Below are 26,425 nucleotides of genomic sequence, written 5' to 3'. Positions count from 1 at the left end.
ATAACTGACTATTTTTAGCTGCTGGAAATACTAGTGTTATAATAATTTTGGCCATCACTGTAATTCTTGATTATTTAATTCTTGAAAAGGCACTTAAGTTGTTTGTTGGAGAAGGATTTTATTTGTTTATTTGATTTTTTTCAGTTATTATAAATATAAATTTAATTTTCTCACTGTGTGAACCGGGCAGAAACACATAATTATACGTTGTAAGACATATAATTATCATCGATTATATATAATTATAAACTAAGTGTATGTTAACTACATAATTGTTAGGTCTTCCAGCCAATTCTATTAATCTTCTACAATTAATCCAAAATGCCGCTGCAAGATTAGTCTTTAATGAGCCGAAAAGAATGCACGTCACGCCTCTGTTCATCAATTTGCACTGGCTACCAATAGCTGCTGGCATTAAATTCAAGGCATTAATGTTTGCCTACAGAACCACCACTGGCTCTGCACCCCTTTACCTAAATTCATTAATTCAGATTTATATGCCCTCTAGAAGCTTGCGTTCTTCAAGTGAACGACGCATTATTGTACCATCCCAAAGACACACAAAAACACTTTCACAGACTTTTTCATTAACTGTTCCCATCTGGTGGAATGACCTGCCCAACTCAATCCGAGCAGCCAAATCCTTACCCATCTTCAAGAAACGGCTAAAACTCTGTTCCATCTTTACTTGACCCTCTAACTCTAGCACTCTCTATTCTAATTTTATTTTATCTGTCTTTTTATAAAAAAAAATAATAATAAATAATAATATTTATCTGTACTGCGTTAGGCTAACTGAGACTTGTAATAGCACTTGCACGTTGTTGCTCTTTTGTTGGTTTTGATTGCTTCTTATGTCCTCATTTGTAAGTCGCTTTGGTTAAAAGCGTCTGCTAAATGACTAAAGAAATAAAAATAAATAAATAAATAATTCACTCCCCTCATACACTCATGCGATTACAGAAATGCCCAGTCTGTCTTTCTTTAAGCAGCACCCGATTTGAGCCTTATTAGAGATGTTTATAGTGATTTAAATCTGCTACACAAAAATTAAATTAGTCTTGTAAGAACCAGCATTTCTCCAGAAACGGCTGTGATTGGCCCATCCTGCTACAACGCTGAGAAAAATATTAGGCATCACGTGACAACGCCGTTTGCGTTTACACCAGAAAAAAAATATTGATATTGAGAAAAAAAATGCATTTTTATTCATTGAATTGCCAATGATACATATATAATACGTTAATTTTATTCAGAAATAACTCCCAGTGGTAATTTTTAGAACTGTTTACAGAGCTTTATTTCGCTTTCAAAAACAATAAATATATACTTCTGTTAAACATTTAAATATATTGTATAAAATATTATATTAGCTTCTGTGGGAATGGAAATTGGGAAGACATTGGTAACAGTACACTCTTTTTTCGCTCCAGTACCCGGATGTTTGACGTCACATTAGTGCGCGCTACGTCATACAAACGCATGGTCCAACATTTCTCTGAACGCTGCAGATTTGATCAGGAATTTGGGTGTTTAATTAAATAATCCGCTGGGATGAAAGTTAAAGTGCTTTGCAGAAACCCGGACGATTATGTTCGAGAGACGACTAGAGATATACAGCGAGGTATGTAAACATAACGTGATTATATGAGGTTTGGTGTAGTAAGTTAATAGGAAGTATGGTAGCCTAACTGTAGTGTGTTCCCTATCTAGTGCCCAGGAATTACGACCCGACTCTGCATCCTTTTGAGGTGCCTAGGGAATACACCAGGGCCCTAAATGCCACTAAACTGGAGAGGGTATTTGCCAAACCCTTTGTAGGTTCACTAGATGGACACAGAGATGGCATCAGCTGCATCACCAAACACACCAAAAGCCTGTCAACAATCATATCTGGTGCCTGCGATGGGGAGGTAACGTTAACACTTTAAAGCCTTAACCATGCTATTTGAGTATTATGGCTCTTTTAGGAGCTCGTTTAGGCTCTTGTTTAGGCTCTTGTTTGCATATAAGAACAACATGCAAACCCAACATACAACAATACAGTAAACAATAAGACAAAGGACGCAGTTAATGAACTTCAATTTTGCTGTTATTTTTCCCAATATGTCAAAAGAGTGTGCAAATGACCATCTAGATTTAGTATGGATGAATGCATGTATTCTTACAGGTGAAGGTGTGGAACCTTACTAAGCGGGAGTGTTTGAGGACCGTTCAGGCTCATGAAGGATTTGTACGAGGAATCTGTTCCCGCTTTTGTGGCACTTCCTTTTTCACGGTATTATAGTCCTGCATATTCCATATTGTTCCTTAATATAGATAAAGCCAATCTAGTTAGTAAGTGCTTGTGCAGTTATGTGATTCTCTGAAATCTTGATGTCAGGTAGGAGATGACAAGACCATCAAACAGTGGAACATGGAGGCCCCAGGATATGGAGTTCGGGAGGAACCAATTAACACGATTCTGGGGAAGGTACAATTTTATCTTACACATATTATATATATTATTATAAAATGCAGAAATGGCTGCATTTATTTGAACAAAAATAAATGAGTATTCTAATACAATAATATTATGGAATGTTATTATAATTTAAAATAATAGTCTTCATTGTCACATTATGCTTCAGAAATCATACTAATATGCTGATTTGCAGCTCAGTTATTATTGGTGCTAAGCTGTTGATAATCACTCTTAATATGATCAGTGTTGAAAATGATTTTCCCGCTTAATATATTTGTGGAAACCATAATAAATATCCAGGAGATATCTTTAATGAATAAAACATTCAAAAGAACAGCGTTTATTTGAAATTGAAATCTTTTGTAACATTATAAATGTCTTTAATGCGACTTTGCTGACTAAAAACATTAATTTCTATTTCTTAAAAAATTTATAAGAAATGTTTCTCGAGGAGCAAATAAGCATATTATATTCATTTCTGAAGGATCATGTGACACTAAAGACTGGAGTAATGGCTGCTGGTAATTCAGCAGAATAAAATTAATTTTAACAGAAATTGATAACTGTTTAAATTCTAATAGCATTTCACAATTTTACATCAGGTGAAGCTAAAAAAATTAAATAAAAGACAAGAAATACTGTTAGTGAATAATTAGGGCATGTTTCACAATGTTATTCACTAAATTATATTTAGTCATATTTATAAATATGCGCACACTTTTAGGGTTCTGTTAGGTTTTCAGTTCGTAAGAGGCCTGATGTGTCTTGCAGGCGGTGTTCACTGGCATTGACCACCACCAGAGGGAGGGCACGTTCGTAACCTGCGGGCAGACGGTGGATATCTGGGATGAACAGAGAAGCAGTCCCATCCGCTCCTTCAGCTGGGGCGTGGACAGCTTCAGCTGTGTCCGCTACAACCCTGTGGAGGTGATCAAATTCAGTTTCATTTGATTTCAATTTACATCTGCTGATCTTTTCATAATATGCATTGCTTCAAAGCAGCTTTACAATGCTTAGAATTCAAGCATTTTGTTTTATGAGGCAAAATTTGGGGGGTTTTACCATCCAAGTGGTTCATGGGAGTAATAGATTACTTCTAGAAACCAAAAGCCACACGTTCCTTTAATATCAGCTACTGATTGCCCTGTTGCCCTTTACAGACTGAACTTCTCGCCAGCTGCGCATCAGACAGAAGTATCGTGTTGTATGACACCAGAGAATCTGCACCACTTAGAAAGGTCTGCAGTATTTTTCACCCACAACTTGATTTTTTTTGCCCCCGTGGCTGAATAGTGCCATTTATGACTATAATGAAATTACACTGCGTTTCAGGTTATCATGCAATTGAGAAGCAATGCGCTTTGCTGGAATCCAATGGAAGCATATTATTTTACCTGCGCCAATGAAGACTATAAGTGAGTTAATTTTAGCCTAAACCTTTACATGAAAAATGAAATGAGAGTAATTAAATCATCAAATCATATCTGTTTTTTCCACAGCCTTTATACTTACGATATAAGGAATCTGGATGTTCCTGTAACTGTGCACATGGATCATGTATCCGCTGTACTGGATGTGGATTATTCACCTACAGGAAGGGAGTTTGTATCCGCCAGCTTTGACAAAACAGTCAGAATCTTTCCAAAAAACAAAGGCCACAGCAGGTGAGTGTGGTGTAGGAATCTAGAGATATTTACAGCCTTGGTAGCCATAAGGGAATTCTTTCAAAAGCACACACTGCTGGCCAAAAGTTTGAAATAATTCAGATTATTTTTTGGTACCACTTTTATTTTAAGGTGTTCTTGTCACACGTTACATATACTTGCTATTATAATAACAATGACTTATGCATAATTACATGCAAGTAACCCAAAGTCAAACCCTAATCCTAACCCTAATAGTAAGTACATGTTAATATTACTCAGTACTTAAATGTATAATTTAGTGCTGTCAAACGATTAATCGCGATACATCCAAAATAAAAGTTTATGTAATGTGTATATTTATTATGTATAAATGCACACACATACAGTATATATTTTGAAAATATTTACGTGTTTACATGTATATATTTATATTTATATAATTAATTATATTTAAATATACACTGAACAAAATTATAAACGCAACACTTCTGTTTTTGCCCCCATTTTTCATGAGCTAAACTCAAACATCTAAGACTTTTTCTATGTACACAAAAGGCCTATTTCTCTCAAATATTGTTCACAAATCTGTCTAAATCTGTGTTAGTGAGCACCGAGATGATCCATCCACCTCACAGGTGTGGCATACCAAGATGCTGATTAGACAGCATGATTATTGTACAGGTGTGCCTTAGGCTGGCCACAAGAAAAGGCCACTCTAAAATGTGCAGTTACACATTTAGTCCCTTACACTCACCAAGGCTGCATTTATTTGATCAAAAAAATACAGTAAAAACAGTAATATTGTGTTTTCTGTTTGAATATAAGATAAAGTGAAATTTACTCCTGTGATCCAAAGTGGTTATCAGCATCATTACTCTAGTCTTCATTATCACATGATCTTTCAGAATATTATGATTTGGTGCTCAAAAAATATTTTTGTTCTTATTTTTTTCTACAAAAATACACTATATTAGATTTTTTATTTTTATTTTAAATAAATTAAAATCTAATAATAATAATACATTAAAAATGTATTAATAATGTTATTGATTAATTAGGGTATGTTTCTCATTGTTATCAACTCAATGCATTAAAACCCTTTAATGCATAGGTAGTCGAGTTTTATATTAATGTGCTCCTTACACAGAATATTTTATTTTATTAATAAAATAGCTTAGATACTGGATTGCTACTTGATATTCCTCAGCAACTGGGGGTAAAATCGCTGTTTTTGAAGTAACTAAACTCACAGCTTCATTGTTTGAGAGAGATGCAGGTAGTTCACACTAGGGCTGGGCAAAATAATCGATTTTTCGAGTAATATTTTTTTTTTAAATGATGTCGATTCGATATAGATTCTCAAAAGCCGTGAATCGATTTTTCTGGTATTTATTTCAGCACACATTTAAAACAAGATTTGATTAATGTGATTTAAAAAAGTCTTTTTTTAAAGTCGTGACGTATTGTCAAGTATGGTGACCCATACTCGAAATTGGTGCTCTGCGTTTAACCCATCCAAGTGCACACACACAGCAGTGAGTAGTGAACAAATGCACACACACACACACACACACACACCGTGAACACACACCCGGAGCAGTGGGCAGCCAGTGCTGCAGCGCCCGGGGAGCAGTTGGGGGTTCGGTGCCTTGCTCAAGGGCACCTCAGTCGTGGTATTGAGGGTGGAGAGAGCGCTGGACATTCACTCCCCCCACCTACAATCCCTGCCGGCCGGGGACTCGAACCCGCAACCTTTCGATTACGAGTCCGACTCTCTAACCATTAGGCCACGACTTCCCCACACTAATGATTTAGTGTGGGGGAATCACATCTAAGAAGACTAATGATTCTTATCATTAGTCTTCTTAGATGTCACCCTCTTATTTACCTTGCCTGATGTTACAACAGAGAGCCTGTCATTCATTCAGTGTTTATCATGGCGGAGATACTGTTGATGAGAACCAAGAACAAAGCAATATGCGTGATATGCAATGCTCAGGTGAAATGCTATAGTAATACTGTAAATCTGTGGGAGCATTTGATATCACGCATAAGGCGCCATGATTTCCGCAATGAATGAATGAATGTTTACTACACACATACTAAAGCGCGGATGATGCTCGTGGAATAATCCCATTTGTTTTCTGCCAAAAAATAAAAGGGTTTAATTTTCATTTGATTAGGATTAATTAAATTAATATTTTATGCCTTCATCTGATTACCAGAAAAATTAAGAAGAACATTTTATAGGGCCTCATTATTGTTTAAGAAATGACCCTATACAAAAAAAGAATGTGTTTTAAAATACAAACCTGTGGTTCTTAATTTCTTTTTATTAATTCACCATTTGTAAACTGATGTTTACTGTTAATTATTTAGAAATATCAATAGCTTTTGTATTAAAACTATATTCACTGAATGTAATAAAAAAAATTGAGAATCGAATCGAGAGCTTGCAAATCGAATCGGGACATCTGAATTGATACCAGCCCTAGTTCTCACACACAACTGTCACCTCTCTCTCTCTCTCGATTGCTAATTAATTCAAGTAAATGTTATAATTAATTCATTCAAATAAATGTGATCTTACCGCAAATTTCATATCTGTCTGATTTGAAGTGGGCAAAATGCTAGAGCTAACGAGCCATAACTGATGGATCTGATGATCTTTTCTTTTTTTATTGATACAAGTTCACAAACACAGAAATTTTCGTTTCTGGCTTTCAATGTGATTTCCCACAATCCTCAGGGAGGTGTACCACACCAAACGTATGCAGCATGTCATCTGTGTGAGATGGTCTGCCGACAACAAATATGTCCTGAGCGGTTCAGACGAGATGAACATTCGCCTGTGGAAGGCCAACGCGTCGGAGAAGCTTGGACTGGTGAGTGCATGATCCCATTTCATGTCTAAGTCAACCAGAAAGACTCAGTGACTCCAGGTTTCATACCTGACTGCAGAGCTTTTTAAGGGTGTTCACTTGTTGCAGATGCACTCAGGTGGTTAATAAGGGCCGTATTTGGCCCTCTGGCCACCCCACAAAGCACTTAAAATTAATTACACTCACAAATCACTTTCATTAAGCACTTCTATGGCAGTGTTGCCACGGTTTGAAACCTGGCCAAGAAAAAGCTCTAGAGTTTTATGTCTCTTGTCAAAGCAACTCTTGTAATAGTGCCCCAAAGTGCCTACACCTATTTCATGAAGTGAAGTTCGCTTACAAGGAAATCCGTGTACTTTTGTAGTTTGTATAGGGATAAGAACAGCTCAGATAATTTTGCACTCACTCAAAATATAGTATAGATTAGGACTGGACTGTTTGGCTAAAATATTGTTCAGTTTTATCATGATATCTGATCTTGAAAGATGTTAAAAAAAAACAAGGACCTATATATTAAGGAGTATATTAAGGAGTAATTGTTACAAAACTGTAAATATGTCCCCTTTAAGTAAACTTGATGTGTATATACACATGAAAATAAATCTTTTTGTTCTGCTGAGGCAGAGGTTGGTTCCACTCCAGGTAGATGGTAGTTTCTTCTCCCCATCAATTTGTATCAGCTCTAGTGCATCTGATTCCCTCATGCGGCCCATCGTTGGCAAGTTTTTGGCTCCTGCTGGACTTTAAGAGAGAGATTTATTCTGATGCTTTTCACTTAAAGAGATCAGACACTCACTGCAGCTATCAGCAGTTTGAATCGGGCAATCACTTAAAGCAGAAAAATAATGAAGACATTAAACTATCAGGCACATGAGAGTATTTAATTAAAGAAGCAGATGCTGAATCAAGAGTCTGCTGTCTGGAGAAGCTCTTTGGACCTTAAAGAGACTGGCTTTGGTTTGGTTTAGTTTTTCTTTGCCGTTTGACCAAATGCCCATTTTACTAGATTATTATGAATATTCATTGTTTATGAGGTTGACCCTCTGTGAGTGACTTTATTGGGTTTTTGCATTGATTCTGTTATTTCAAATAAAAAGGGCCATGGTTTATACTTTTATAGCCCTTTAATTTATCCCTAAAGTCCTCTTATAATGTTATACTTTATGTAGAAAATTAAATATAATTGCTGCTTGCAGTCTGTGTATGTTAATATAACTCTAATTATATTTTTCATTAAGCATTCCTGTAGCTTAAACGGTAGAGCATAGTGCTAGCAACGCCAAGGTCTTTAACTGATAAAATACATACCTTAAATGCACTTAGGATAAAAACGTTTGCCAAATGCATAAGTGTAATTATATTTGTTATAATTTATGTAAGAAAATAAAAAAGCCTTTTTATAGGACCATTAGGATTATTGCATTGTGACGTTGTTTACATGACAATAAAACACATTTCTTACTGTAATGTGAAGTACATGCCATTAACGGTTATTTTTAGTAATATTTATCTAATATTATATACAAATGTTTTTTTTTTAAATATGTGTAAAGTTATCGTTGTATTTTAGTATTCAGTTAGTAATTTCGGTACCTCTGCTTATAAAAGTTTTCATTTTTTTTGTGTAGTTTTTCCATCTGATATTTTATTCTATTTCAGCTTTGTTAAAAAAAGTAACACGGGTTACGATAACAGTAAGTACAGTAAAAGAAAAATAAATTGCTGCAGTGCATAAGTATGTTAGTTGTAGGTCTCATGTTGCAACTTGATAGAAACATAACAGATGTAAAATTCACATCTGAGGTTTGAATGCGTATACTAATAAATCTATTAATAACTAATACATCAGTAAAAGGTTATTCTAAAATTATATTTGAAATTCCTAAACGATCCCATGGCTGACATGCTAATTTGCCTCTGGGCAGGACTACGAACCCAACAGCTCTATTATGGGATGTCTCCATGGAAACAGCAGAGTCATGTTCATTTTTCCCCCTCATGTGAACGATGTCAAGAAATTCGTAAATAAGAGTTAACAGGCCTTCCGATTTTCCTCCTGAGCACTCTGATGGCATCAGCAACTATTAGATTGCCCTAAACAAATTGAATTTGAGAAAATCATTGCTTTTAATTAGAATAAAAGCCCTCGGAGGGGTGTGGAGTGAGACGCGCTGAAGCCCGGGAGCTGAAGAAATTTTATGATAGAGAAAGAGATGAGGAGGACGTTGCTGTGTTTCTTTTATTTACTGATAAATGTGGTTTTATGTTGATTGCCAAATTAAAAAGACTTCTCAGGATGTTGCATATCTGTGCTGCCGGCACTGTTGTGTTTATGAAGTGCATTCATAAGAAATGTATTCATTAATACAGTTTGAAAGCAGGTTGTACCCATAGCAAATCTTTTCTGCTGTTGCATGGTGTATGTACTGTATATATGCTATCTTGACCAAAGACACAAATCTCATTGTTCACAGCTCTCTGCCCGAGAAAAAGCTGCCGCAAACTACAACAAGAAGCTGATAGAGAAATTTCAGCACCATCCACAGGTGAAACGCATCGCCCGTCACCGCCACCTGCCCAGAGACGTCCTGAAGCAGAAGAGAGAGCTGCAGGAAATGAGGGAAGCCCGGCGCAGGAAGTAAGTTCCCTTCACCAATGTTAAAGTAATAGTTGACCCAAAAACGACAATTTGCTGAGGAGATTTGGAGAAATTTAGCATTACATCACTTGCTCACTAATGGCTCCTCTGAAGTGAATGGGTGCCATCAGAATGAGAGTCCAAACAGCTATATCAATAATGCACATGTAATCCACACTACTCTAGTCCATCAATTAAAGTCCTAAAATTCATTCATTTGTTGCAATCGTAAACCTTGCGTTATATTCCATAACAACATCAGACTTCAAAAAAGCTTGGAAAAAATGACACATTTCAGCTTTAAATCTCATTGTATCTTGTGCCTTTTGGCTCTTTTGTACTGGCAGCAAAATGAAATGAGTCCATGTTCAAGTTTGATTGGCATTCTGATTGTCTGTGCTTCTATGTGTGTTTTTTTAGAGAAAAAAACGTCCGCAAACACAGCAAGCCAGGATCTGTTCCTCTGCTGACAGAAAAGGAGAAGCATGTGGTGGCTGTTGTGGAGTAAGAGCTGATTTAAAGAGGCTGCTTTCGATGGATGGGTTTCTGTTTCTCCACACACGGACATGCTACAAAATATTCCACCCTTGGGCCTCTCTTGTACTTCCATACTAAGGTTTTTGAGTGTATACAAGAGCTGTTGGCATACTGCTGTTTGCTACACACGTTTCTAAAGACTTTTACATGGACACACTGAGCTCTCTTTATAATTGGGTGTTTATGAACAATAAAAACATCTTTATTTGTGAATATTCCTGTTTCCAATTTAGCAGTCACTCAAAACCCACTGGGTTACACAATGACACATTGATTTAAACAGGACTGTTCCAAATCTATAACATATAGGTACTCTTGAATGTGTTACCATTACCTGTATCACTGTAAATTAATTAACATGGATTTACCATGGACCAAGGTTACCTTGTAGGTGTTCTTACTGATGTTATGTGGGCCATTTATTGTCTGATGATGAATCGCAGTAAATGCAAGGCAAGGTTGGTGAGTATTGTTAAGAGTCAGTTGTTCTCATATACAGCCTTTAATGCAAGCCTGATGTTTTACAGTGTGTTATGTAATTGTTTGCTAAGGTAAATCAGCACTGTTTTCTCATCCTGTAACCGACTTAATGCTTTAATAAGATATCAAATACACTTCACCTTTTTAGCCCAAAATCCTATCATCTCAATCTGCTCTCGTTTAAAGCTCATCTACAGTCAGCGCAACCCAAAGGTGTGAGAAAGTGAGGGTCAGGAATGAATATACAGTCAGAAACAGGCGCTTTGAACAATACTATGGTAACATTATAATTTTATTAAATTATTTATATTGTATAATGTTGAACAGGTCCTGATAGAGCAAAGTTTCATGTTTTAGTGTTTGAATGCGCATCAGCTAATGCAATTAAGCACTGTATTAGTAATGTTTGATATGATATTAATAAAGGTCATGCTACATTCTGCAATGGTTAAAATCACTTGTATCATAATCTCGTATGGAATCAAGAATCGCCTCAATATTTAATTCACTAATGCACTTGAATTCAGCTGAAAGGAATGGCTTAAGTTGTATTTAGCTGTAAATAGAAATGAGCAATATGTTTTATTTAGCAGTTTAAAATGTAATTGAGCCTTGTCATCTTTTAAAAAGGATGTAGTAGTATTCCATAAAGATTGCAATAATTTGAGGCGTTATTGGTCTATACTTCCTATTGGCAAAGCCCACTGCTCAGGTTATTATTAGAATATATAGCTGATCCAGCTGCAATGTAGATTCCAGTCCGTTTTTTCACTATGATTTTCGACTGGCTGTCAATGAAATTGCAAGTCCTACTATGGCCAAGGCTTAGATGAATATTCATTAGGTCATACTGACGTTGTGTCCTGACCTTCCAATGGTGAAGTCTTGATTCTTCAGTATTCATTGGGACATGCTGACGATGGCTTCTTATCTTCCAATGGTGCTGGCTTGAGTCCTGAATAAAAGGTTTCTCATCAAATTGGTCTGTTTTATAATTTTTTTACATATTTGTGACCCTAAACCACAAAACTAGTCATAAGGGTCAATCATCTGAAAGCTGAATGCTTTCCATTGATGTATGGTTTGTTATGATCGGACAATATTTGGACGAGATGCAACTATTTGAAAATCTGGAATCTGAGGGTGCAAAAAAAAAAATAAATAAATATTGAGAAAATTGCCTTTAAAGTTGTCCAAAATGAAGTTCTTAGCAATGCAAATTACTAATCAAAAAATAAGTTTTTAGATATTTACGGTAGGAAATGTACAAAATATCTTCATGAAACATGATCTTTAATATCCTAATGATTTTTGACAAAAATAAAATCCATAATTTTGACGCATGTGTGGATGCAATGTATGGTTGGCTATTGCTACAAATGTCCTTGACTGGCTTTGTGGTCCAGGATTTCATTTAAGTTAAATATACGACTATTTTGCAAAACAAATTTCTCTAGTTTATGAAAACATCGTGAAAACCATACATTAGATTTCTAGAAAAAAAAAAAAATATATATATATATATATAAGCACTGAAGACTGCAATTTATGCGTTGTTAATGTTCAAATACGCTTTTTTCCTGCCAACGAATAAGGTTTATTTCTTGAATATTAATTGGGTAATGCTGACGTCTAGTTCTTCTGTTCCATTGGCGAATGCTGTGCTCTTGAATATTAAATAGGCCACGCTGACGTCGAGTCGTTTCCTTCCGAAAGCAAACGCTGCCTCATGAATATTAATAGCTAAGCCTTCTCCGTAGTACGATTGGTTAGCTCCGCCCACTCTTCCAATTGGGATTCTGTGTCGCTGCATCCATTTTTGTGTATTTAAGATATCTTCAAGGATTACGAAACCTGGAGAAAAGCGAGGCACCGGCGCAGAGGGACTCAAAAGAGAAACAAACATTTATTATGAGATGCAAAAGAACTTTTCCAGGACGATGACAGCGATGGGTTAGACAAGATTGAACAGGATGATGGCCAAATAAAAGGCAAGAGGCGATTTCACATCCTCAGTGAAATCTGGAATAATATCTGAGATCTGCTATTTTATTCATAATGCATCGTTGCTTTATTAATTTTCTTTTTCTATTGAGGAAGAGGAGAATTTTAAACAGGATTGCGTTAATTTCAATAGCCATTGCCTTCAAAAGGACCAGCTGTATCCATTCTTCTGTTCTATCGCTCAGAGAATGATTGATCTAATGCTGTAAAATCCACCTTATATAGTCTAAGAGCTTACACTGTTATCATTTCAATAGTAGTATAATAACTTAACCTCCTTTAGTGTTTTAAAGCATCATAACTGTCATCAGAGATGCTGATGTGGGTTATGATGCTTTGATTCCTGAGCAACCAAAACCCACTGATGAGATTGATCAAATAGACCTTGCTTTCATCATGGATTAAGTCTGGTTATTGATCTTCTTCAGCACCGGCGTGTAAAGATGTCTGCTCCAGCCGGGCCCCGCAGTGGGCCTGTCCTGCCAGAGATGCCGGACCTGAGCCACCTCACCGAGGAGGAGAGGAAGATCATCCTCGGTGTTATGGACAGGCAGAAGAAAGAGGAGGAGAAGGAGCAGTCCATGTTGAAGTAAGAGCTTTGTGGATCCTTAATGTATGACAGTATTTCTCGAGCTGTTGGCTGAGGGATGGAGAGGGCATGGTGTGAATGGTCCCCGGTTCGTTTGAATTGACACAGAGAGCCTGAGTGTTGGAGGTTTAATGGTGAGAATCACATTTGTATGTATTAGTCATATGGACATCAGGCATCTGCTTCATTCTCTGGGCTTTGGGATCGTATTATGTGCCATTTTCGCCTTTACTAGTGCACACTTCATAATGACAGCTCATAGTACAATAGCACGCTATTCCAGTTTGATGAATATCTAATATTGTTTTGACCTGACTCCTGAGCATTGAGGCTGAGGCGCCAGAGATTTCAGCACCACGGCGCTGTCCGCGGACTTACAAACCCATTGAAAGATTGTTCTCAGTTGTGAAATATGGAGGATTTACCTTTGTTTTCAGTATAATTGCAAATTAATTGAAGTGCAATGCTATTATAGGTCTTGAGTGGTTGGATTTTGTGAGAAATATGTTCTTGAAATAGTTCAGTATTGCAGGGTCTTTCAAAAAATTTTTGACATTGACCTTTAGATAATATTATAACAGCCTTGTGGGGGACTCTGTCACTTTAAAATGTAAAGACTTCTGTATATTTTAATCGTGTATAATGGTTCATGAAAAATAGCATTATTAAAAACAACATCGCTTTTTGTATTGTCACTGTATTAAAGCCAAAAGAGGTGATTTTCAAGTTAATCTTTTTTTCTACCTTCTGTTAAAGTGATGTTAGATGTGTAAATCTAATGAATATTGTATCTAGGCATGGCAATAGAATAAAATAATCACAATTAATCCTATGACTTACAGCCAATCACCACTATTTTTATCGGAAATATTCCCAAGCACCATTTTGCGGCCCCCTGGGGAACCCAGGTTTGAAAACCCCTTCTATATTCAACCAAAAAGACATTTGTCACTCGTTTCATGTTTAGAAATTTCTGGTTTCATGTTGATAGAGGTCTGTTTTTTATAGGCAAAACGATGCTTTTTTAATTTATGTTTTATTATGCATAGATATTAAAACAAAACACACACACAGGTAATGGTGTAGAAACGATTTTCATTCCACAATGTAATGTTTAATTCAGTGTGTTGAAAGATGCTGTTTCTTTGTAATTATTTGTATAATTTACTATTTCAAAGTAGAGGCTGAAATAGTATATTCTTGTAAAATGACTTTTGAAAAATGAAATGAAAATGAAAACTCTTTTTATAGTGTAGTTCATATCCATTAGAAAACAAATAGAGAGTCAAACATTTGGAGAGTTTTTGGTTTGTAGTGATGCTTACACATGATAAAACAAATCAAAGTGTAGTTCAATACGCATATCAGACATTCGTTTCTTTAACCTAAAGATCTGAATTGTGTATTATTAGTAGTATTGTAGTATTAGTAATTTTTTATCAGCCCTTTTGTGTATAATAAATAAATATATAGTTGGTCAGCTTTAAGTTGGTGATTCCAGATTGTTGAAAATGTTTCTTTCTGTTTGCTGTTTCTAAGCTCTTTTAAGGTAAATTATGGCTTTACTGATTTCCCCCAGCTATTGATTTTGTAACTTTGTGCAACAAATTACTGCACAAAATTTCTATGAGCAGCGTCAGTACAGCATCTTTAGCTCATGGATTTTTTGTGAGGGTGTGTAGATGTGCTTCTATCATTAGGTAAATATTAACACTGCAGCATGGAAATAGAGCAGATTCCGTGCAATAAGTGAAGTAAACATGAGTCACAGACGTAAAGCTGACTGCCACCTCACTGCTGGTGTGTGTGTGTGTGTGTGTGTTAGGTGAGTCACTTGATCCCTCCCTCTTAAACACACACATCCACCATTCATAGTTTCGAGAGAGCGAGAGAGATAATGTTAGCCACTCGAGTGCTGATGTCATGTAAGGGAGGGTGGTGTTTGGTTAGCATCAGTGAGGACGCTGTCACGAGGCCTCTGATCTTTTCTAGAGTAGTGTGCAAACGGCCGGTGTAGAGTTACACAACAACACGGCGGCTTGTTGGCCTCTGTGTGTTACTTATACTGAACAGTGAATGTGCAGAGCTACTGCCCGTGTCATGTGACTCACAGTCTGATCACATTCTCATCGCTGGTCCACAAGGCCATGCTTTCATTTGGGTTATTTAAAGGGGTCATATCATAATTTGCATTATTTATTTTTTCTTCTAAAGTTGCTCAGGTTAGTCCAGGTTTTATGTGTCAAAAACAGTCATAGTTTAGTTTTTCCTATTTATTTTCAGCTCAATAGACTGCTTTCGCTACTGTACATTTAAAGTTTATATTTGCAGATGACCTATGTAATGATTGTCTAACTTCCTTTGAACTAAACAGGCCTTTTTTTACTGTGCCTTTAAGACTTCTATGTAAACACTTCTTGGACTGTATTTAAAATGTTGGGTCCAAATGTAGTTTACAGTTTGCACTTTACAGCATATCTCTTCCAAAAAAAAAGCCTGTTCACTCCAAGAATAATAACTTGCATCACTTGCTCACTAATGGATCCTCTGCAGTGAATGGGTGCCGTCAGAATGAGAGTCCAAACAGATGATAAAAACACAGTAATCCACACAACTCCAGTCTGTCATTTTTTTTACTTTAAACTGTTGCTTCTAAACAAAACTTAAATCCTTAAACCATAATAATGCTTCCTCCAGTGAAAGGGTTTTTTCTTTTTCTGAATCGGGAGAGAAATATGCACAAATCAAGGGCTGTAAAAACAGTCCAAAACCACTCTAAACTAATATGTTGGTGGCTTTTGATGTGAGAGAATGACAGAAGGACTTTTTCAATAGAGGAATGCAAATTGTCACATCACAAGACTATAATTGATGGACTGGAGTTGTGTTGATAACTTGTGGATTGTGATGTTTTTATCAGCTGTTTGGACTCATTCTGACGGCACCCATTCACTTCATAGGATCCATTGGTGAGCAAGTGATATAATGCTGAATTTCCCCAAATCTTTTCAGATGAAGAAACAAACTCACTAAACTTCCAGCAAATGTAATTTTTGCATGAACTATTTTCTTTGTGAAAATGTATCATATTGTGATGGATTCATGCCACAGCCTGTGTTGAAATAAGGCTAAAATAATCAGAAACCTTATTAAAAATAAACTTTAGCCCCCATTCAGAAGGATCTGTAGAGCTGAAGGTGCTACACACAGATAAAAACACAGGATTTGTGTTACATGACTAGTGTGCTAAGTAAAGTGCACGACGAAGGAGGCAGATCAAAACTGAGTTATTTTAATAGTCCATAGAATAAAATAAGCACAACAGAACACAATTCCAAAATGACAGCAGACAAGGGAACAGGTGAGGAGCTAATTAACGAATCAGGAAAAACTAGGACAACAGAAGACATGGCAAAACACAACTAAAACAGAACAACAATGTAACATTTCGCCCCCTCCCGGAACGGTGCATCCTCGCACCTACAAAAGTCCAACAGAGGAGGGAGGGTGGGGGTTCAGGAGGTGGGCGAGGAGCAGGCAACAGAAAAGGGGCAGAAAACGTCCAAGAAATAAGTCCATGGGGGAGTGGAGGGTGGGAGGAGCCAGGGAGGAGCCCAGAGCAGGAGGAGCCAGGTGGAAATCCAGAGGCCAACCAGGATGAGGCCCCAGGGCGGAGTCGAGGGAGGGAGGAGCCAGGGGGGAGAAGGCTTTGACGACACCCTGGGGACGACTGACGGAGACTGAGCCGATGGACGAGGAGCCCAGGATGGAGCCGAGCAGACGGAGAGCCAGGGTGACATTGAGGGTCCGGAGGGCCTAGGCGGAGGCGGGGATCCAGCATGCCGCGGCGGAGACGGAGTGATGGAGGACGAAGGTGGAGCTGAAGGGAAGGGAGGAGCCTGACAGAGCCGGAGGGACAGAGTGACAAGGCGTAGCCAGAGGAGTGGAGTCCCAAGGCGGCGGATGGTCGACGACTGACCAAGGCGGAGCCGGACGGACGAGGGAACCCGGTGGAGCTGGTGGGAGGACGGGCCACAGTGGAGACGAGGTAGCTATGAGCCGAGGTGGAGCCGATGGTTCGGAGGACCAAGATGGAGTCAGGGCTCGGAGGCTGGAGGTGGAGACAGGGGATCCTCACACCTTGGCAGAGCTGGAGGCTGGAAGTCCCAAGGCGAAGAATCAAAGCGCAGCTGGCGCAGACTGAGGATGAGCTGAGGAACTGACAGGCACCAGTGGGACTTGGGCTGAGGAACTGACTGGTTTCAGAGGAGGCGGGAGAGGGAGGCTGGGAGGGAACACAGGAGGATTCTGGACTTGTCCTGTACTGCTCAGACTCGGATTTTGTCTAGTCAAGGTGGTGATGGAGAACAAGCAGGATAACTTGTCGACTGGTCACTAATGAGATTTTTTAGCTGTGGTTGTTTCACCATAAATCTCAGTGTGTCCGTGGTAGCCAAGCCACAGGATGTTCCTCTAGAAAAAAAAATAATGTTTTTTCTTTAATAGTCATACACACGAACACACACACACACACACACAACGGTGGCTGTAAGCCAACTCGGGGAATCCTGGGAGAATGAAGAGATGAAGAAGCCCTCTGTAGAAGTGTTTGCCAACTTCCTGTCATCTCACTGGAAGAGCCACAAAGAAATTGAAACAAATCCAGCAAGAGCGAGTGAGGGAGAGTTTTAGTAGCTGAAAGTGAGCATGTGCCAGGGGATGTGTTTATAGCGTATGAAAGAGACAGAAAGAATGAGAGAGATTGCATTGAGGAGACATTTTCATGTATCTTGTCTGCTTCAGGGTCCAGTTGCATGAACATAGTCACCATGTTAAGACTGTCACTCAAGAACTAGTTTGACTGGCAGTTAATCAAATGGTAATCAGTCTTACTTTTTGGATTCAAATTTGACCAAACCATTATTAGATAGGCCTCATTTAATGCTTTTTGATTGTTTGTTTTATGTTTGTTTTATGATTTGGCAACTTATCTCACGAGCCAGACTTTTGACTTAAAATCCACGTTGTGGCTTATTCTGGCTTAAGTACTGTCAATTTAGACAGGAAGAGAATGTGTCAACAACATTTATGGTAATCAAAGCGCAGTTCATATTTATGTCCACAATACAGTTTTGCTCATGGAAATCTAGCTTATTTGCTAAACAGTACCTTAGTATCTTATAAAGATTTGATGCCACTAACCTGGCAAACTTTGGCAAATCTAATGACTGGTTCGTCCTCAAAGTTGCACATTGTATTAACATTGCATAAACATGTTTCCAAGCAAACCCTGGACCTCCGACTCCCGGAAGTCAACACGATTGGAACATCCAGTTTGCTGCAAGTGTTTGGCAGTTTTATGCGTCAGCCGGTTAGTGATGGGACTGTGGGTGTTCTGTCTGAGTCTCAGATTGTAATTTGCTCATACGCTCAAATCTTTTCCATCAGTAATCATAGGAATCCCTCCTCAAATCCGTCTGTAGACACTGAGGAGGTGAGGAACATTGTGACCTGAATTGTAGACTCACTCATACATGGCATCCCCCACTACCATGTAAAGAGCCTCTGTGAGACTCCCCTCCCCCCACACACATCTTGGTGGCCTCCAGGGGGATGGGGTCGCAGCGAGGCTCAATCCACACCGCAGAACACACACCAACTGGCTCCATCCTGCTCATTAGCATCTTCCATCAGCACACTAGCTGGCATACGGGATTGTTAATGTGCTGGTTTGTAAAAGCACTGGGTGTTGGTTAACCAAAGGTGGAGCTTGTGTCTCCAAAACCTTGAGATCTGCCTACAGTATCAGCATTCTAAAGTGGAACCTCGGATGTGACTGATTTGAAACATTCTGCATATGCAGTAGTGCAAGGTTTCAGGAAGGAACTGCAGGGGGTTTAGTAAGCTGATGAAAAGCTAATAATTAATAATATAGGGCTATAAATAGGGCTGCAAAATTAAATCGTGATATAGCTTAGTGCTATTATAAGATGAAAGACTGCTATATAAATAAGTTTTCATGTTTCAGAGTGAAGTGCGGAATTGTGTTCAATTTCCATCTTTTTTGTGGTAAGAAGTTTATGGCACTTCACCAGTTTCCTGCCAAAATAAAATCTTGAGAATTTTGAAATGTTATAACCTTGAAGGTTTGAACATTTGAAAGTGAAGAATTTAAGACCTTAAATTAGTATTGTATCTTATAGTGTATAATAAAATTGTTACAATTATCCAATATTAAGTTTACAGCAGTAATATTTCTTTTTTATAATAAGTTTAAAAAATATATATATTATTTTTAATAATAATAATACAATTTAAAAAATACAAATAAAAATGATAATAAACGTACTAAAAAAGATCAAATATTTTATTTGTTTACCTGCATGTCATATGATCATTAACCTTCATCAGAGAACCATGAAGATGCAAATGTGTTCAATTATTGAAATATTAACTTAAAATCTCCAGGGGAACTTCAAATAAATATAATGCATCTTATGTTTAACATCCATTTTTGATTTTAAGTGCGTACAGTCCGAATAGTCCGAAAATAGTACGTAATTACATCCAAATTTTCAATGCTTGTCAGTATGGATTGAATTGTATGTGGATTTATAATTAGCATTTCTCTTATGTAGTCCACTCTTATGTTTTTCAATAAGCTTCCTGCAATGCATTCTGGGATTGCATGTCTTGCGTAATTAAGTTAAATAAGCCTTTGCATTTGGAACGAACCATATGACGGCTGAGCGGAGCATTACCTCTGCCCTCTCATTTCGACTCGCCTTCCTATTCATGACTCGTTCATGTTCTGTCACCTAGCATTACCTATTCTATCATTTCTTTCTCTCAGTTTATCTCTAACCCCCACCTCTCATGCTGTCCACACATTTAATTTGTCATCATGGGATTTTTGAAAATTTTTGGTTATTATAACTAATAAAAATGACAAAAGCACATCATAAAATTACTTAAACATAAACTAAAATGAAAATGAATTCCAGAAATTAATTTTGAACATAAGGTAGATGTTCGCTGTGTACGTATGTATGCTCTAGATCCAAGATACATTTGTTGACTCATCACTAAAACCGAATAAATGACCTCAAACGAACATGCTGTGATACGCAGTGTATGAGTAAATCAGAAGTCAGCCAGTTCCTGTGCAGCAGAAGCGCCCAGCGTGAGTGTAGTACACAGAGCAGTACGTCACAGCGCTGAGAGACCCAACACTGCTGCCGTATAGTGCTGCTGCTATTGCATAAGACTGACCCAGCGCTCTGAGAGAACACGCTGATCGCTTTGCAGCGTTTAGAAACGTTCTGCCACAATGCAATATGCCTTGATGTTTCTCAGTTTGTTTTACATTTATGTGTTTGGGTAAAACCTCATCATGATTACAATGGAATCTTATTTCCGCTACAGAATCAAAATATAAAAATGATAACTGCGAGCTTATATTGCACAGCTCAGCCCTTTTTCCCTCAGAATTGCATTCATATCTTGAATGCGAGTTTACATTTCACAATTGTTTTTTTTTTATTTGTGACCCTGGACCACAAAACCAGTCATAAGCGAAATTGATCTGAAAGCTGAATAAATAAGCTTTCCATTGATGTATGGTTTGTTAGGATCAGACCATATTTTGCTGAGATACAACTATTTGAAAATCTGGAATCTGAGGGTACAAAAAAATTAAAATATTGAGAAAATGGCCTTTAGAGTTGTCCAAATGAAGTTCTTAGCAATGCATATTACTAATCAAAAATTAAGTTTTGATATATTTACAGTAGGAAATTTACAAAATATCTTCATGGAACATGAGCTATACTTAATGTCCTAATGATTTGTGGCATAAAAGAAAAATCTATAATTTTGAGCCATACAATGTATTTTTGGCTATTGCTACAAATATACCCCAGGGACTTAAGATGGTTTTGTGGTCCAGGGTCACATTTATTTATTTTTTATGTACAATTCTAAATTTACATTTTGTAATTCAGACTTTTTTGGCCCAAAGTTTACATTTCGCAATTGTGTGGGTTTTTGTTTGTTCACAGAATAAAAAAAAAAAAATTAAAGGTAATTGCAACTTGTATCTAAATTCTAACAAGCTTATGTCTCACCATTTTAACTCCTATTTCTAAGTTATTATTATTGTTATTGTTATTATTATTATTGCACTGTAAAAATAATAGTTGTTTCAACTTAAAATAATTTGTTACCCTGCTGACTTAAAATTTTAGTTTATTCAACTAAAATATTCCAGTTGTCCCTTAAATTAATATTGAGTAACTTAAAATTTCAAGTTGCCTAAACTAAAAATTTTAAGTCAGCGGGGTAACAATTTATTTTAAGTTGAAATAACTTTTTGAAACAATTTTTTTTACAGTGTTGTTTGGAGGAGTGAATTTTAATTTTCTTTTTCTTTTTTTTACTTTAGTTGATTTATTCCTTTAAATTCACATTTTTGTTGACGTGTTGGCAGTGTCAGTTTTTTGTATTGTTTTCCTGATATTGTTGGTAGTTTTCAGTCCACATATTTGATAATTTGTTTTTATAGATTTAAGAAGATCGCTGCATGCTACTAAAAATGTACCCTTATTTCTTTCTTAATGTGTTTCTAGTGTGGTTGTGATCAGTTCATCGGTGGACATTATTCTCAATCTTCATAATCTTTTGGCAAAATTTAATAATTTGCTCCATCTCAGAAATAACTTTCATTTTCAGGTGATGTCACATGTTCCTTAGCATAATAACGGCCACTTTTCATGATGCAGTCAATGTCTGGAATATTAAATCAAATATTCTTAAATCCTGCTTCACTTGGAAATAAATCGGAGTACTGAAATAAAATGATTTTATGTGGACTTTAAGTGGGTTTTTTTTCTTTCCTGCATCATTTCAGTATATATCAAAAGAAGGATAGTGAGGCAATGGAGGGATGTTGTGCTGGCCAGTCAAAATGAGCGCAGAAATGTGAGAGTGCAATGTGGCACCGGTTCATCTGAAGCTGATTGCATGCAAATCCTGAAGAGCCTCACGTTATTCATGGGCGACTATAAATAGCTTTGGACTGAAGTCGCTTTCTTTGCTCTGGTAGGTTAGTAGAAGAACTGACAGTCAGATCACGTTGCACTGGGCAACATTCACCTCCCATGATGCCATGGAATGACTGTTTAATGAAGACATACCAAACACGCTTGGTTGATACTTTGCACATTATGGTTTTAGAGTCAGTTTTGGATTTTGGTCCTTATGATGCTTTCTTAAGTGTCCACTAGCATGGAGTGCGCAAACATTTTCAGTGGAAACTGAGTTGGGCGTCGATAGTTAGAAAACACTGAATTACACTACCATTCAAAAGTTTGGGGTCTGTATGATTTTTTAAAAAGCAGTTAGACAAAAATATACAGCAAAAACAGCAAGATTCTGGAAAATTATTTAAAAATGTAAAATAACTGCTCTAATCTATTTTATTATACTTTAATGTAGAATTTATTCATGTGAGCAAAGCTGAATTTTCAGCATCATTACTCCAGTTTTCATTGTCACATGATCCTTCAGAAATCATTTTAATATGCTGATTTACTATTCAAGAAACATTTCAATGTTGAAAACAGTCATGCTGCTTTATATACCTTTCTACAGTATTCTTTGATGAATATAAAGTTATCATGTATTTAAAATGGAAATTTGCTGAATAAAAAAATCTTTTTTTCACAATAGTGTAACTAAACTGTGTTTAGCTTCCTTTCCAATTCCATCTTCCTCTCTTTCATCCTCCCAAGAATATAATAAACTACACCTTTATCTGATGCACAATTCCCATCAGCGGTTGTAAACCTCAGGAGCAGAAAATGTTATGTAATGAATGCTGTTCGTGTTTCCTTGGGAAACCCCCTGTCAGTGTTTATGCAATATCTAATCAGATCATATACATAATCATACACATATCTCCAGCTCCATGCAGCACTCAGATTTGACATGCCTTTAGTTTTCTCACTCTTACTGCATGCTCCTGCGCTGCTCATGCAGTGGATTATCATCTCTATGAAACAATAGTTTGAACATGTGCTTGTCTGTGCTTTTTAAAAACTAAAGGAAGCATGGAATATCAGTGTTGTGAACCACATGCAAGCTTTTATAGAGTGGTCATGCTGTTGAAGTTTAGTATCTGTCCTGTCTGCAATGGTTGATCTGTGTATAAACTAACTGACACACTCTAATCCAGTAGTTGAGTCTGTTTGAATGTTCGAACAGATGAGTAAAAGATAAATAATAAAGTCTGTCAATGTGCAAAAGCGTATAGTCAACATGAAGGATTTTTTTTTTTTTGTTTGTTTGTAAAGCAGCAGGTTTGTTGTGTCTGGCCCATTTTCTCAATCTAATCTCTCTGCTCCATCTGGGAAGTATTTAAAGGAATAGTTCACTCAAAATTTCTGTCGTTTACTCACCTTCATGTTGTTCTGAAACCGTAGGAGTCTTTGTCTTCCTTTTAACACAAAAGGAGAGGGATGATGTTACGGATCAGGGGTGCGTTTCCCAAAAGCGACCCTGATCTGTAACCTCAAAAAAGCATCATAAAAGATCATGTATCTTTGTCAGTGTAAAAATAGGGAGATCATTTTTTTGGATGAACTATTCTTTAAAATTAGCCATAACCTAAAGCCTTTTTAAAAATCTAAAAATATACTGTACAGTTCAAACATTTGAAGTCAGCAAGTTTTTTTTTTTTTTTTTTACAAAAAAAAAAAGATTACTTTATTTAGCAAGAACACAGTAAATTGATCAAAAGTAACAGTAAAGATAATTATAATGTTAAAAAATATTTCTGATTCAAATAAATGCAGTTCTTTTAAACTTTATATTCAAAGAATCCTGAAAAAAAATGTATTATGGTTACCACAAAAGTAGTACATAACAACAGTTGTCAGACCTCTGTTGTGTGTGTCTTGTGTTTCCACGTGCACCCTGTGTTTCCATGCCCATATTTGGTTTGTTTCCTGTCCTCGTTTGATGTCATTAGTAGTTTATTCTGTTCCAGGTGTGTTTCGTTAATTATCCCTGGTATTTAAGTCCTGTCTGTGTTGTGTGATATCGTCTGGTCTACTCGTTAGCCCCGGTGTTTGATGTCTGTGGCTGTGTCCAAATTTAGGGTCTGCATCCTCCTTAGGATCCTTCCTACCCGGTTGAAGGAGGAGGGATCCTCCGACGTCCGCAAAACCCGGAAGTCGGTGTTTGTGAATTTGGACAGCCTACCCTTCTTTCAGTTCCCTCCCTTACCAGTTGCTCATATCCTGTCGCCTAGCAACCGTGACAGCGCCAAGCAAGAAGCGGGAAAATGGACAAACAAAGAGTTATTCTCCTCATTTTAATTATTTTGGAAGAAATAAAGCAATTAAATAAATTAAATACTTTCTTTGCTCGTTGTCGGAGAGTTTTTTATATCAGACTACAAGACAGTCACATCCAGGTAAGCCATTATAGCCTATTTTTATTTGTTTTTAAGTATTCTACTAATTTCTCCTACAAATTCATTGAGCCGAAGCATAAACTTTAGCTTGTTTTGTCAGAGAAACTCCTCTCCCACTCCGCTACCGCTCGCTTCGTCCGCCATTACGCTCTGCCGAAAATAATTATGGGATAGGTAGGACGGGAAAGGATCCACCACACCCATCCTTCCAATTCGGGGAAAAGGAGGACGTATTTGTGGGCCGCATTTGAAGGATCCTACGAATTTGGACAGCCTTCGTCGCGGCGCTGTGACGTAACATCCTTCAAATGAGTACTCCGAAGGATGCAGACCCTGAATTTGGACACAGCCTGTGTCTGCCTTGCCTTGTCCTGCCCTGTCCTGATGGCGACATTAAAGTCTGCTATTTGAGTTACATCCTCATCTGCATGTTCCTTGTTCCTCCCTGCTGTGTGCACCGTGACAACAGTTTTTAACATGAGTAATAAATGTTTCCCAAGCATCAAATCAGCATATGAAGGATCATGTGACACTAAAGACTGGAGTAATGATGCTGAAAGAGCTGCTAAATAAATTCCATTTTCAAATGTATTAAATTCTAAATCATTTATTTTAAATTGTAAAAATGTTTTGAAATATAACTGTTTTTACTGTAACTAATAAAAACAGTTGTGCATTTTGATAGGATCCAGTATTTATTTAATTAGCTGGTGCATTTCTGTGTTGTTTCTTGGTTTTAGTCTTAATAGTCTCTCTTATCTGAGTCACTACAAACCTCTGAGACTGTAGGATCAACCAGATCAGCCAGCGATAAGAAGAACCATTTACTGTGTGAGCCATTAGGTAGTGTGGTCGGTCTCACTGGGGAATTGTGGTGTATTGATGCTTATTGGAGCATTTGAGATGTCAGGTGGCGAGGGAGCGTTGTCTTCACTCAGTGCTGTTTCTCATGTGCTCGTACAGGCTGGATCATACCAGTCTGTCCATTTAAAGTTGTGTTGGTGCATTGTTTCCATGGTTTCTGGTCTGTTGGCTCATTCCTGTGGTTAGTTTGTTTTGCTCCAGTGATTCTTCTTTTTGAGTGGATCTCATCTGCTTGATTGATGGGAGTATTGAATTAATTGTGAATCAAAGAGTTTGTTCTTGTGCAACCCACAGTCTATAGTCAAAATCTCTAATGTAATCAGCAGAACTCCACTTGTATATATGGGTTTATTCAGTGTGCAGGGCTTAGTTTCACATAGCCAGACTTTAAAATATCAGTATAAGTCTGTCTGAAAAACCAAGTAATAATTATCTGTGTGATGGAAAATATGATTCTGCTTTTGTATATCTAGTTTACTTGCTATAAATTGCCTCAAATTAAACATTTTAAAGGATTTTCCTGGCAAGTTCAGTAAATGGTTGTTCTTCACTAGTCATTTACTATCATGTAAACACAACTATATTTTTTTAACAGACTTATAAAAACATTAGATCCTGGGAATTGCATTGTACAACAACTTTCTATCCATCAGAGTATCCTGAAAAAATGTGAAGCAGCACTTAACTTTTTTCAACATTGCTAAAATGTTTTTAGCAGCAAATCAGCATATTAGAATGATTTCTGATGTGACTGAAGACTTGAGTAGTTGTGCTGAAAATTCAGCTTTGCTTCACAGGAATAAATTACATTTTAAAATATATTCAAATTGAAAGAAGTTATTTTA

General features: G+C 37.1%; 2 protein-coding genes across 5 annotated transcripts in view; both read left to right on the top strand.

Moving 5' to 3' along the window:
- The first annotated feature begins 1,438 nt into the window (after nucleotides 1-1,438).
- Nucleotides 1,439-11,623, top strand: LOC306887018 (DDB1- and CUL4-associated factor 13). 2 transcript variants are annotated; one of them, XM_079444475.1, is made up of 11 exons: nucleotides 1,439-1,624; nucleotides 1,714-1,913; nucleotides 2,171-2,278; nucleotides 2,384-2,473; nucleotides 3,236-3,391; nucleotides 3,625-3,702; nucleotides 3,797-3,879; nucleotides 3,964-4,128; nucleotides 6,860-6,995; nucleotides 9,467-9,630; nucleotides 10,051-11,623. In XM_079444475.1, exons 1-11 carry the CDS (start codon nucleotides 1,555-1,557, stop codon nucleotides 10,136-10,138), a joined length of 1,338 nt encoding a protein of 445 aa, XP_079300601.1. In that variant the 5' UTR covers nucleotides 1,439-1,554; the 3' UTR covers nucleotides 10,139-11,623. The 2 variants fall into 2 exon arrangements, with proteins under 2 accessions (XP_079300601.1, XP_079300602.1); XM_079444476.1 differs by having other exon boundaries at nucleotides 1,453-1,624; nucleotides 1,698-1,913.
- Nucleotides 11,624-13,094: 1,471 nt separating this feature from the next.
- Nucleotides 13,095-26,425, top strand: part of LOC306887259 (regulating synaptic membrane exocytosis protein 4-like) — a gene marked incomplete at its 5' end in the record, with an annotated part of 171,467 nt that continues 158,136 nt past the window's right edge. For all 3 annotated transcript variants that reach the window (XM_079444874.1, XM_079444875.1, XM_079444873.1), the window contains one exon: nucleotides 13,095-13,240. In XM_079444874.1, the coding sequence (XP_079301000.1) occupies nucleotides 13,095-13,240 (146 nt within the window). The remainder of the gene's footprint in view (nucleotides 13,241-26,425) is intronic.

Source organism: Barbus barbus, assembly GCF_936440315.1.
Source record: "Barbus barbus genome assembly, chromosome: 21".
Classification (NCBI taxonomy): domain Eukaryota; kingdom Metazoa; phylum Chordata; class Actinopteri; order Cypriniformes; family Cyprinidae; genus Barbus; species Barbus barbus.
Note: the sequence above shows the minus strand (reverse complement) of the source record. Positions and strands in the feature narration are given on the sequence as shown.

Bases quoted from the DNA above. Each gene is read 5' to 3' on its own strand.
- LOC306887018 (XM_079444475.1), top strand. From the start codon at position 1,555: ATGAAAGTTAAAGTGCTTTGCAGAAACCCGGACGATTATGTTCGAGAG. The intron at 1,625-1,713 runs GTATGTAAACAT...TTCCCTATCTAG, and splicing joins GACTAGAGATATACAGCGAG to TGCCCAGGAATTACGACCCG. The intron at 9,631-10,050 runs GTAAGTTCCCTT...GTGTTTTTTTAG, and splicing joins AGGGAAGCCCGGCGCAGGAA to AGAAAAAAACGTCCGCAAAC.